Source organism: Misgurnus anguillicaudatus, chromosome 13 (assembly GCF_027580225.2).
Source record: "Misgurnus anguillicaudatus chromosome 13, ASM2758022v2, whole genome shotgun sequence".
NCBI classification, from domain to species: domain Eukaryota; kingdom Metazoa; phylum Chordata; class Actinopteri; order Cypriniformes; family Cobitidae; genus Misgurnus; species Misgurnus anguillicaudatus.
Genome location: NC_073349.2, coordinates 3,363,151 through 3,376,240, shown reverse-complemented (window position 1 = coordinate 3,376,240; position 13,090 = coordinate 3,363,151). Strand labels below are relative to the sequence as shown.

General features: G+C 40.8%; 1 protein-coding gene across 1 annotated transcript in view; it reads left to right on the top strand.

Moving 5' to 3' along the window:
• The first annotated feature begins 8,686 nt into the window (after nucleotides 1-8,686).
• Nucleotides 8,687-13,090, top strand: part of fndc7b (fibronectin type III domain containing 7b) — a 42,153-nt gene continuing 37,749 nt past the window's right edge. Inside the window, exons 1-4 of the mRNA XM_055188924.2 lie at nucleotides 8,687-8,777; nucleotides 10,163-10,423; nucleotides 10,568-10,828; nucleotides 11,349-11,615. Coding sequence (XP_055044899.2) covers nucleotides 8,687-8,777; nucleotides 10,163-10,423; nucleotides 10,568-10,828; nucleotides 11,349-11,615 — 880 coding nt within the window. The remainder of the gene's footprint in view (nucleotides 8,778-10,162; nucleotides 10,424-10,567; nucleotides 10,829-11,348; nucleotides 11,616-13,090) is intronic.

The following is a 13,090-nucleotide window of genomic DNA, read 5'->3' as shown; positions in this document are numbered from 1 at the left end:
TTACGCAGTCAGTGTAACGCACTATGATGGAATCTGTCCCAGTATGCCTTCACATCCTATACAACTGAAATCCGGTAAGGAATAATTCTTCATGGTGCATACATTAAAGGAACAGTATGTAAGAAATTTATATAAATTAATCATAAAATGGCCCCGATATGTCACTAGACATTAAGAAATAATTTTCATTTCAAATACTTATATCACTCACAACAGTGGTCCGGCCAGGATATTGTCATTTAAAAAGTGGAGTTGCAGCCCTCAACTGATGTTTATGTTGTCATTTTGTATATTGGCCACCAGTTGTGTGATTTTTTTGTGATTGCAATACCAGTTTTGGCCACAATCCTACATACTGTTCCTTTAATGATACCCGATGTTGTGTCCTGCACAGACTTACATTTAGGATGGCACTCCAAAGGTCCTAGCTACTCCCTGAACACCTTTTCCCTGTTTCACAGACAAGGCTTAAAGGGGCAATAAGTAGGATTTACCCCCATCTAGTGGTAGAATTGTATATTGCATTCAAACGAACAGTGCTGTCTAGCGCCTCGCTTTTCCAAATGCGTGTTGCAACCACGGTAGCCGTTATGTAATCGCTGATCTCCTTGTCCATTGCAGCTGGTTCACGTGTTCTGAATGAAAACGCGTTGTGAAAACGCGTTGGTAGGCAAGTGCTTTTTGTCCCTCTCTGCTATTATAGTTCATCAATACGACGGAACGACATGGATGCCTCCTAGGACTTACCCGTTCCATGTAAGTAAAGAGAAGGAATTCTAAGCTTACAAAGAAAAGTCAGATCACTGGCAGAGGTCATTTGACACCAACGAGGACATATTTATGAATAAAGACATTGATTTTGATTAATAAAACACTTAAAATCCTACTTATTGCCCCTTTAAGGCTAGTCCTAGACTAAAACACACGTTTGAGCTGTCTCAACTGAAAATAAATTGCACATACCGATCTTAAAATATCCCAGTGCCATTGATTTGTCTCAAGATACACAGCAGAAAAGTATTTTTCTAAGGCATGTTGCTTAAACATCTTAATTTAACTAAGGCATAGTCCTGGCTTTAGCTAAGCTTTGCTTGTGAAACCAGGCTGTTATGCTGAAATTATAGTTACATACACCATACACCAGCATACAGACACAGTTGAAAGCACAGCCTTGCAATGCATACTTCACTTAACTCAAATGCGTACATAGGCTTTGGACACATTTAATACATCTCCTAGCCGACACCGTTCTGTAAGGAGCAGTTAAGTAGGTCTAAAGCAAAGGTGCCCAAACTTGGTGCCTCCTGCAGAGGTCTTTGTCATTGGCCAGGTATCTAACAAAAACTTTAACATGCCTTTATGTTGCTGGGTGATAATCTAAATAAAATCGGTATCTCTTCAGTTCCGTGTGGACCAGCACAAGTACATGCTGATGTGCAGTGTCCATCGGGAGTGTTGTCCATGGGGTGGAACAGGACAGAAGACGCTGGAGGTTACACCACTAGCATTGTGTCTGTGAGCACTGGAGAGCAGATTTACTGTAACTCTACCGAGCCGGTCTGCAGCGTGAGTGCCCTCCAGTGTGGCGAGTCCTACTCTGTACAGGTCAGGTCCTACAATGGCACCTGTCTGAGCATGCCAACCGAGTCTCTGGTTATCAAAGAGGGTGAGACGTCGATTCATGCACAAAAACAACAGTTTTACACCGCTATTTAAGAGGCTTCCTTACACTTTACGTCTTCCCCACTAGTGCCGTGTGTGCCAACTGATGTGATAGTCAAACAGATGTGTGCCAACAGCTCAGTTGAGGTCTCGTGGAATGGCAACCATGCTGCTCAATCCTATGTGGCCATTGCCGTGGACGACAGCGGGAACCACTCAAAATGCTATTCTAACACAACAACATGTAGCTTCACTAATCTGCGGTGTAGCAGTGTTTATTTCATCAGGGTGCGGGCTGTGAATGGCAACTGCTCCAGTCTGGAGAGTCAGAACGTCACCCTGCACACAGGTAAGTTAATGAATGTAATAAATAAGCCTTTAATGTATGACTTTTTTATGTGATTCTTCTGAACCAATTGGAAGATGTTTGGTAGTGAAACTCTGGGGTGGACTTAAAGTCATAATACAACTTTCACACTTTCGACTGTATCAAAATGTTTAATTAACAACGTGATATAAGCAATCTGCAATGGAGAAGGTTGGCCATGGTTTACATAATACCTAAAAATATATATACTGCCTAGACAAGAACCATACATCATTCTGTAGGTAACCATTTTTTAAATAAACAACTACATAAGATGCACCTGACCCACTGACTTATTTTTTTATGCCCCCCGTTTCTCTCTCTGTTTCTCTCTCTCTCTCTCTCTCTCATTTAACAGTTCCTTGTCCACCAACTAATGTCCAGAGTAGTCTGAATTGTAGCACTAACTCTATCAGCGTGTCATGGGCTGCCAGTATTAGCGCTGTGTCATATAGAGGCAGAGCTGTTGGTGAAGATGGGCACATCGTGACATGTGATGTAAGCGCTCCAGGATGCCAGTTAAATGACCTGCACTGTGGACAGGTGTATGTGATTACCATAACATCATCTGATGATACCTGTGACAGCCCAAACAGTCAGGAGCACAGACATAAGACAGGTAAGAGATATGTTAAGTTATTTTAGTGCTTTTATCTCCTGTGTGTAGTTAAAAACACACATAAATCCCTGCTAAAATCCCAAGCAGCTAAATTATTTTTTCTCTAAACTCAGGGAATTACTCAACTTAACTTGTACTCCATCCTCTAAAGACATCTTACTTGGTGACTTTAATATACATGTTGAGGTTACCTGCACCAATAGCTCTCAGCTTAAGTCTGTTTTGGACTGCTTTGATATTAATCAGAATGTCACCTTTTCAACCCATAAACATAGTCATATAGTCGATTTAATTTGTACATCAGGTTTAAACAAACTCTCAATTAATGGTCTTGTTACTCCCATCTCTGACCATGAGCTCATCACTTTTGATTTTGCATCAATCAGTCCTATGAAGTGTATTAATACTGTTAAAATATCCTATCGTAAAACCAATTCTATCAATGCTGCCACTTTCGCTGACTCTGTTGCCTCATCTGCTATATCTAATGTTTTCAGTTTTACCTGTCCAGTCATGATATCTGACTTGTGTCAATCTGCTGTTGCTGATGTCTTAGATGAGCTTGCCCCAATTAAGACTAAGTATGTTCCCGTGTCCCGCTCCTCTCCCTGGTTTAATCCTGCGCTTAGAGCTATGAAGGCAAGAGGCAGACAACTTGAATGCCTCTATAGGAAAACGGGGTTAACCATACACTTTCAAGCATTTTCAGAACATATTAACCACTACAAAGCAGCTTTAAGTGAGGCCCATTCGTCCTACATCTCCAATATCATTAATAAGGATAACAACAGGCCCAAATCACTGTTTAACATGGTTAACAGGTTAGTCAAGTCACCTATGCATAATACCAGTCTGCAGGAATCTGATGACTTGTGCTGCTCCTTCTTGACCTATTTTCAAAATAAGTTAGATGCCTAATGCGGGGCTTTTGATATTTAGCCGACTACTACTTCCTTGGAACAAGCTCAGCCTATTCGTCTGCTTAATAACTTTACTCTGACAAACCCCACTCAAATAAATGAAATAATAAAAAAATCGAATTCCTCTTCCTGTTAGTTAGACCCTGCACCTACATTCCTTCTGAAACACTGTATCACTGTATCACCTTCGGATGAGACGTTAAACCGAGGTCCTGGCTCTCTGTGGTCATTAAAAATCCCAGGATGTCCTTCGAAAAAGAGTAGCGGTGTGCCCCGGCATCCTGGCCAAACTTGCCCATTGGCCTACTAATCATCCCTCATACTAATTGGCTATATCACTCTATCTCCTCTTCACTAATAAGCTGGTGTGTGGTGGGCATTCTGGCGCAATATGGCTGCCATCGCATCATCCCGGTGGATGCTGCACATTGGTGAGGGTTGAGGAGATTCCCCCGTGGCCCGTTCATATGTAAAGCGCTTTGAGTACTGAGAAAAGCGCTATATAAATGTAAGGAATTATTATTATTATTATTATTATTTATCACTGTCATCTCTGGTTAACACATCTTTTATCTCTGCTAATCTTCTGATTCCTTTAAAGACTGCGCTATTACACCTGTCCTTAAAAAAACCAACCCTTGACCAAACCGACTTTGCTAACTATTGCCCAATTTCTAATTTGCCATTTGTTTAAAAAAATAATAGAAAAGGTTGTGGCCGCTCAGCTCCAATCTTTTCTGGCTGACAACAATCATTTTGACATTTTTCAATCCGGATTCCGACCAAATCACAGCACAGAGACAGCTTTAGTAAAGGTTACTAATGATCTCCTCCTATCTGGTGATTCGGGCAACGTTTCCTTACTGCTATTACTCGACCTCAGCTCAGCGTTTGATACCATCTGCCACAAATTATTACTGACATGCCTCTCAGAGATTGGTATCTCTGGAGCAGCGCTATCCTGGTTTTCCTCCTATTTGACAAACAGACAATATTTTATTTCTATGCACAAATATAAATCGCCATTAAACTACATAAAATTAATGATAAAAAATAAATTTGTGATGTGCACAACAAAAAGTGATTTTCAAGAAAAAGCAAAAATATCAAATTTAAGTGATTTTGTGAATAAAACAAGCAAAAAAAATCTGCCAATGGGGTATGAAAAAAATCTTGAACCTTTTTCTTAAACACTAAATTCAAGAAAAATTTGCTTACCCCATTGGCAGATTTGTTTGCTTGTTTTATGCACAAAATCACTTGAATTTTACATTTTTGCTCTAAAAACTAGACTTTTTTCTTGGGTCGTTTTGTTCATCAAGAAAAAGCATCTTAATTTAAGAAATTTTAGATATTTTTACTGAAAACAAGACAAAAATACTAAGAATATTTTTTCTTAAAAATATTTTTTTGCAGTGTGCATCAGCTGTGCTCTTGACCGGTCTTGAAATATTCCATGTCCCCTTTGTCTGAGACCGAGTAAAAATGTCGTCGATTCCAAGACGAGACCAAGACCTTTAAAAAGTACAGAGACCGGTCTCGAGAACTACAACAACCTGTCCAAAACTGAAATCATAATTACCGGCCCCAACCATAACAAAAAACATTACAATCTATCATAGATTTTGCCTCGGTGCTACATCCATCACCCCATCTGTCACTATCAAAAATCTCGGTATCACTTTAGACCCCTCTCTGTACTTAGATCCCTACATAAGTAGCCTCATTAAAGCTGCATTTTTTCAACTCCGGCCATACATCAGTTCAAAAGATGTTGAAACACTGATTCATGCTTTTTTCACATCACGCATTGATTATTGTAACTCATTATTTTATGGTTTAACAGCGCAGTCCATCTCCCGCTTGCAATACAGTACATTCAAAACTCTGCTGCAAGAATGCTTACATCCACTAAACACTCCACTCATATCACCGCTGTCCTTTATCATCTCCACTGGCTACCTGTGCTATTTCGTATTAAATTCAAAGTACTCCTGATTACCTTTAAAGCTCTCAATGGTCTTGCTCCCTCCTATCTCTCTGATTTACTCTCTCCCTATACTCCTCCTCGTTCTCTTCGTTCTTCTGAATGCAAGCTCTTGTGTGTACCCAGATTCCGACTATCATCTATGGGTGTCAGGTCTTTCTCTGTTATTGCCCCTAAGCTATGAAACTCACTGCCCATGGATCTTAGAACAATAACATCACTTCAGAAATTCAAGTCTAATCTAAAAACCTATTTCTTTGCTCAGTACTATCAATCATAATGTATGTCTTCTAATTCCTCAGCTTTCTGTATGTTTATAAATATCTGAACTCTTGTGATGTGCAACTTCAATCGTTTATGTTTGACTGTAGCAAATGACTACTATGTCTTTCTTTGTTCTCTTTCATGTAAAATGTTTGCTGTACTCTAACTGTTTTTTAAAACGTATTATTATTATTATTATTATTATTATTATTATTATTATTATTATTATTATTATTATTATTATTAACTTGGGTCTTTGTGGATGGCCTAGGCCAGTCCTGAATGGTCTTGATTTTGGGCTCTTGGGGTTTAACTAGGCCTCGTCCTATAGTGTATCCCAGGTAGTTTGTTTCACAAAAGGCTAGTTTGCACTTTTTAGGGTTAGCAGTGAGGCCCGCCTCTCTTACTGAATCCAACACTTTCTGTACTTGCATTAAGCGTGTTTCCCAGTCCCGGCTATACACGACCACATCATCTAAATACGCTGCAGCATACCTTTGATGAGGTTGGGGGACGCAGTCCATCAGTCTCTGAAAAGTCGTTGGTGCCCCATGCAGGCCAAAAGGTAGACGAACATAATGGTATAGTCCTTCAGGGGTAGCGAAGGCTGTCTTTTCTTTGGATTCTGGAGAAAGAGGAACCTGCCAGTATCCTTTGGTTAAATCAAGGGTGGTAATAAATCTGGCCTTGCCCAGGCGATCGATCAGCTCATCTACATGTTGGCATTGGATAAGAATCAAACTGTGACACTTCATTTAGTTTCCTGAAGTCATTACAGAATCTTATTGTTCCATCTGGCTTGGGAACCAGCACAATAGGGCTTGACCAGGCACTCTGAGATTCTTCAATGACCCCTAGTTTTAACATTTTTCTTACCTCCTCTTTGATAGCTTCTCGCCGGGCTTCAGGGACTCTGTATGGACGTTGGTGTATGATTTTGCCAGGTATCGTGCGGATTTCATGTTGAATCACGTGGGTGTGACCAGGTTCAAAAGAAAAACATCTCTATTCTGCTCTACTAACTGTCTCCTGCAGCTGCTGTGGTGTCAGGTCTGGACTGACTTTGACTTATTCTCTTGGACCATTAACCTTCTCTGTAGTTAGGCCATCCCCAAACAATGCATCTCATGCATGCCACTTTTTCAGATGGTTAACATGGTAAATTTGTTGTAACTTCCTCTTACCTGGTTGATTCACTCTATAATTTACTTCTCCAACTCTCTCTGCTACTTCAAATGGCCCTTGCCAGGTGGCGAGGAACTTGCTTTCTGCCGTGGGTTTGAGCACTAACACCTTATCTCCTGTTTGGAACTCCCTAGGCTGTGCTGTTATAGGTGGCTTGTTGTTCCCTCTGGGCCTTTTCCATGTGCTCTCTGACAATAGGGAACACTGCTGCCATCCTCTCTCTCATAGTTTCCACATGTTCAATTAGAGTCCTTTGTGGACAGGGCTGTTCTTCCCAAGATTCTTTGGCAATGTCTAAAAGACCTCTTGGCTTGTTTCAGAATCACGTAGAGGCCTGGAGTACCTCTCTCATTAAAAATTGAAGGTAGGGTAGTAGCTGTTCCCAGTTTCGTCCATCTTAATCGATTTCTTTGTGCAACATCTGCTTGAGCGTTCTATTGAAGTGCTCTACAAGTCCATCTGTTTGAGGATGGTAGACTGAGGTTCTGAGTTGTTTGATTTTCAACAGGTTACTCATCTCTCTAACAACCCTTGTCATAAAGGGGGTCCCCTGATCTGTTAGGATCTCTTTTGGGATCCCTACCCTACTACTGAGGAGAAAGAGCTATTTGGCCACCTGTTTGGCTGTGGCTTTTCGCAGGGGAACAGCTTCAGGATATCGTGTAGCATAATCCAGCATCACTAAAACATATTGATGTCCCCTAGACCTCTTGGGGAGGGGTCCCACAATATCCTTTCCTATTCTTTCAAATGGGTTCTTAATTATTGGCAGGGGAATTAGAGGGTTCCACTCTGTGTGTTTTGGTGCAACTTGTTGACATTCTGGACAGCTGCGGCAGTAGTTTTCTACCTCTTTGTGAATTCCGGGCAAAAAAAGAAAACGCTAAAGAATCCTCTCCTTAGTTTTATTCACCCCTAAGTGGGCTCCAAGTTGGTGGGTGTGAGATAGATGCAACACTGTTGACCTATGAGACTTAGGTACCAGAAGCTGTTCCTGGATGTCCTCTCTGCTTTTGTTTACTCCATAAAGCGGATAGTTTTTTACTGCAAAGTAAGGATATGTAAGGTGTCCCTGTTCCTTATCTACACCTTCCACCACTCTGACATTTTTCAGCGCGTTAGTTAATGTTTGGTCATTTATCTGTGACATACCATATTGTCCTCTTAACGGCACATTCTCTGCTTTGATTCCGGTTTCACCCCCGCTCTCCTGTGATGACTGCTTCTCAGATGCTGTCTCAGTCTCATCTGGAATATCTCTTGGTTCTGCTTGTGTCTGAACTGGAAAACAACATTTGGTCATATTTTTTACATTCTGATTCCCTTGGAAAAGGTCTTCATTATATTTGGTTTTACCTCTAGGCCTTTGGGTATCCCTCATCTTTTTCCTCGATATGTCTTGCCACAAAGCATGGAACACTGAGCAATCTCTGCCAATGGGCACACTTACTGGCAACTTGTCCACTATTCCTGCTTTTATATCACATCTCCTTTTGATGCTGATGAGGGTTAGTGCAGCTGTTGCGTATTTCTGAGTGTCTCCATACACAAAAAACACTGGCACGGTATCTTCCTGAGAGATCTCTGCGGGGTTGACTAGTGACTTCTGAACCAAGATGATCATGCTCCCTAAGTCTAATAAGGCCTCCACATCCTGGCTATTTATCATCACAGGGCAGGCGATGGCCGGGAAGTTTGTGGATCTCATCAATGCAGCAAAGAGGTTAGTCTGTTTGCTCCCTGAAGAATCTGCTGTTGGTATGGGTTCATCTGGTTTGTCACACTGCCAAGAGATATGACCAAGCTCCCCACATTTCTAACTCGAGGACTGTAATCTGCAAATGCTTTTTGTTGTTCGTAGGGACTACTGTTTCCCTTCCTCTGGTTAAACCACTCTGTTGATCGACCTTTGGGAGGAGAGTTAGCTTGTGTCTGGAAACTTAACATATTCACATTAGCTTAATATCTTTCAACCGACTCTATTAACTCTTATGCCGTTATTGGGTTGCTCTGGGTGACTACTTTTTTTTGCTTCATATGGAAGGGCTCTTTGGGTTGAAGTAGCTAACAACAAATCTTCAAATGTGACAGGCCTAGAAAGGACCTTGCTTGATTGTGTTTTCATACCACGGCTGGCTTGACCACAGACAGTAATACCAAGGATGCTTCAGCGTTTGACAGCATGGTAAGTCCTTATCACTAACTTTGTGGTTAGACACGGATGTTAAACACAATAACGACATATCAAGCGTTCTCTAACAAAGCAAAAAAAATTCTTGATTCACCGGTCTTTTAAGTTTTGCAATGTACATAACTATGGCTGTATCTCAATATGCGTTCTTCAGCGGTCTTGCGTCCTTGTGGTCTCGCTTTACGTCATAATTAACCGTCGAAGTTCAATTCCAATTCTCAAGAACGCAAGTACAGAGAACCCATGAAAACACCCGGATGTGTTCTTGACATCGAGGATGCATCAAGTACAGACTTGCGTGCTGAAATCTGGGGAGGTCATGTGACTAACAGGAAGATCACACACATCTCAATTCTCACAAGTGCGTTCTGGGCTCTTGCAACCTTCTAAGTTCATTCTTCCAAGGTCGCCTGGCAAGACCAATCTCCACGAGAACGCAAGTCTATTCTTTACATTCTTGGAATTGAGAAACAGCCTATATCTTTTGAATAAAGGTGTGCAGTAAACTCAGTTGCCATAAAACTCATGCTGGCGCCATTCATTTCACATTTGCTTCCGGTTGCCCCTGCCTGCCAAAGTGGTGATGTAAACAGAATAGGTCACGTGATGTACAGAGCTCTGTAGAGTGTGTTTGTCACTGATGACATGTTTGCTCTGTGGCGGATATCGTAGCTTCACTATGTGCTTGGAAAAGGGAGGGGTGAGCAGTGGACTGAGCCGTTGGTTGCATTTCGCAATCTCACGCTAGATGCCGCTAAAATCTACACAGTGCACCTTTAAATTCTCTGAAATGTTTTGCTCACTGGACTTTTACTGTAAATGATTTACAACTAAAAATGCTAACATTACATTACAAATGTTATGGGTTAAATTTAAGAATTATAAGGTTATATTTTAAGGGTTATATTAGAAATTGCAGAATTAGGTCCTTATATTTATAGTGTGGATTGTGTCTCTCTCATTTCAGCGCCCTGTGCACCTCAGAATGTGGACAGTTTCTTGGATTGTGCCACTAACAGTTTAAATGTAAACTGGACAGTGGGTGTCACAGCACTGAACTACAGTGTCCTGGCTAGGCCTGCAGGTGGCGATGTGCTCAACTGTACTTCAAGCACTTCTAGTTGTATTATTACAGGCCTACAGTGTGGTCAGAACTACACCGCAGTTATCACAGCAAACAATGGAGAGTGCCAAGGAGCAGAGAGCATGACCCGGTCTGTTCAAACAGGTGAGATTACCTAAAAATGTGTAAAGGAAATGAAGGGTGATTATCCCCATTCAGGCAAGGGCTGGCAATTTGAGGTATAGATAACAGAGCAGTTGTTACAGTAGTAATTAATTTTTTTTTACTTTTTAAATGCCTCTCTTGCAGTGCCGTGTGTGCCGGCATCGGTCCGTGCTGATGTGGAGTGTGCCAGTAACACAGTGAGAGCATCATGGGGTCTGACAACAGGAGCGTTGTCCTACACCAGCATTCTGAGCGGACCTGGGGGCTACAGTAAATCCTGTATGACCTCTGACCTCTCCTGTACCTTCGGTGCCCTGACCTGCGGTCAGAACTACACACTTACAGTCGTCTCATACAATAACCGGTGCAACAGCACAGTCAGCACCGGCGTCTCTGTAAGAACAGGTAGGAAAACTAAATTATAAAAGTTCTACACCGTTTACTTTTTATATTGACTCCTTAACACAGCCTGTCTGTCCACAACCTACTCAGCTGCCTTACTATTGTAATAAAATGAAAATTACATGTTATTTGTTTTCCTTTAGTTTTATTATATCTTGTTTTGCATCTTAGATGAATTGAATCTGTTAGATTGTTGCGGTGCATTATGGGATTACCTTCATACAATTTGGTCAACAAAAAAGGTTTTTACACAGCACTCCACTCTGGATTGTTTTAATTTTAATCCCTGATTTAAGCCTAGGTGAATTCAAATATCAGATGATTTTAAAAGGGGGTTGGAAGTGGCTGGGTTACAAAACCCTGGTCCGGGACAGGGTTAGAGGAGCAGCATTTGCAGTGATAACCCCGAACTGTGATGTCAACAGTACAGTTCATAGCCTATGATGTATTTAAAATGAGATCTAGGATGGCAGCACACAAATTTTGGGAATATAGCTTTGGTCTAACCTTTTACCTTTCACAGCTCCCTGTAACCCTGAGTCTGTGTCCGCAACACTGATGTGCGACTCACGGGTGGCAAGTGTATCATGGCATGCGAGTGCAGGAGCTGGCGTGTACACAGTCCTGGCGAGCACACAGAATCAGAGCGTTCCTCAATCTTCTTGTAATTCGTCAACCAGTTCATGTGACCTCACACAGCTTCAGTGTGGAGCAGTTTACAACATCACAGTTCTTGCAAATGATGGAACCTGCAACAGCTCGGCGCATGCCTTTACCACACTGGAGACAGGTAAATGAATGAAAAACAACAGGGTTTGATTTAAATTATGATGGCTTTGGTATGGTAAGCTAAAGAACGGAATAGATGTTTGATGCCTGAAGAAGATCGAAAGATCGAAACGTTGCAATAAATTTTTCTATTTTTGCAAGTAGATAGTGTGCGGGATTTTTTCTATTAAGCTAAAGAACGTTGAAAGCTTCATAGAATAACATCTATATACGGTACTTTATCTAGATCACTCGACCCGCATATATATACTCCAACGTGGTGCCCAGAGTCTGTGAGGTGCCTGCCAAAGCACATTCTATTAATAGTCTCAATTGTAATATTTATTTATTACATATTTTTGATATTAGCTTAGCTTGGTTTACGTATGTTAAACAATACTAAAACATATCAACAAGTAAAATAAAATAAAATCAACAAGTAAAACAAAAAGTTTTAAGTGGACTAAATAAAAAAGTAGCCCTCCAGATTTATCCATTGTGTTTTATCCATTATGGTAGCCCTTGCCCACAAAAAGGTTGGAGACTCCTGATCTAGATAGATGTCAATCTATGAAGCTTTCATAGGTCTTTGGCTTTCCAAAGCCATCATAATGACTTCACAATGACAGTCTATGTCTGCAAAAACACACTATAAAAAATGACCTGTAAATTTTACAGTAAAATACTGGAAGCAGGGTTTCCAGCTGGTTACTGTCATTTTTGCAGTAGCTTTCATTTACAGAATTTTCCTCAGATTACTGAATTTAACTGTATTTTTTAAAACTGCTGTATTTTTTACAGTAAATGATTTGCATTTGTGTATTTGCTGTCTTTAAAAGAAGTATGCAAAATGCAGTATATATAAAACAGTGGCGCCAGTGACTTCTTTTTTCGAGGGCGCTCGATGCAATGTTCGTCACAACATGTATGTAGGCCATCATGTGTGTGGTTCGTAATTCGCAATGTGTTCTGTGCGTCGAGTGATCCTATGTGCATCACGTCTGTTGTCAAAATAAGTGCCTGCTGCAAATGCGTCTAAAGGGTTTATGATAAAAGAGACGCTCGCATTTGCCAGATACTCGCATAATCTCATGCATAATCAGAGTTTAATGTTAAGGGAGTGTCTTTGTGAACGTGAGCTTCTCTTTTATCATAAACGGTTTTGACACGTGCGCAGCAGGCACTTATTTTGAAAAACACGTGATGCACATGGTTCACATGACACAACAAACACATATTTTGAAAACACGATCAACACACGTGACACTCCGAACACATATTTTGAATTTGCGCCCCTCAGAAGAACAGTCATGAGCCGCCACTGGTTCAAAAGCTGAATTAAAATTTATTGATAAACTGTATAAGCTTTAAGCTATTAAGTAGCTGCATAAAGTGTTGTACTGTATAATGTTAAACTTAATCCATCTATTATTTCACAAAACAAATAATTTAACACTTCTTAATCTTGATAAACATTTCAATTTATTAGTCCTTAAA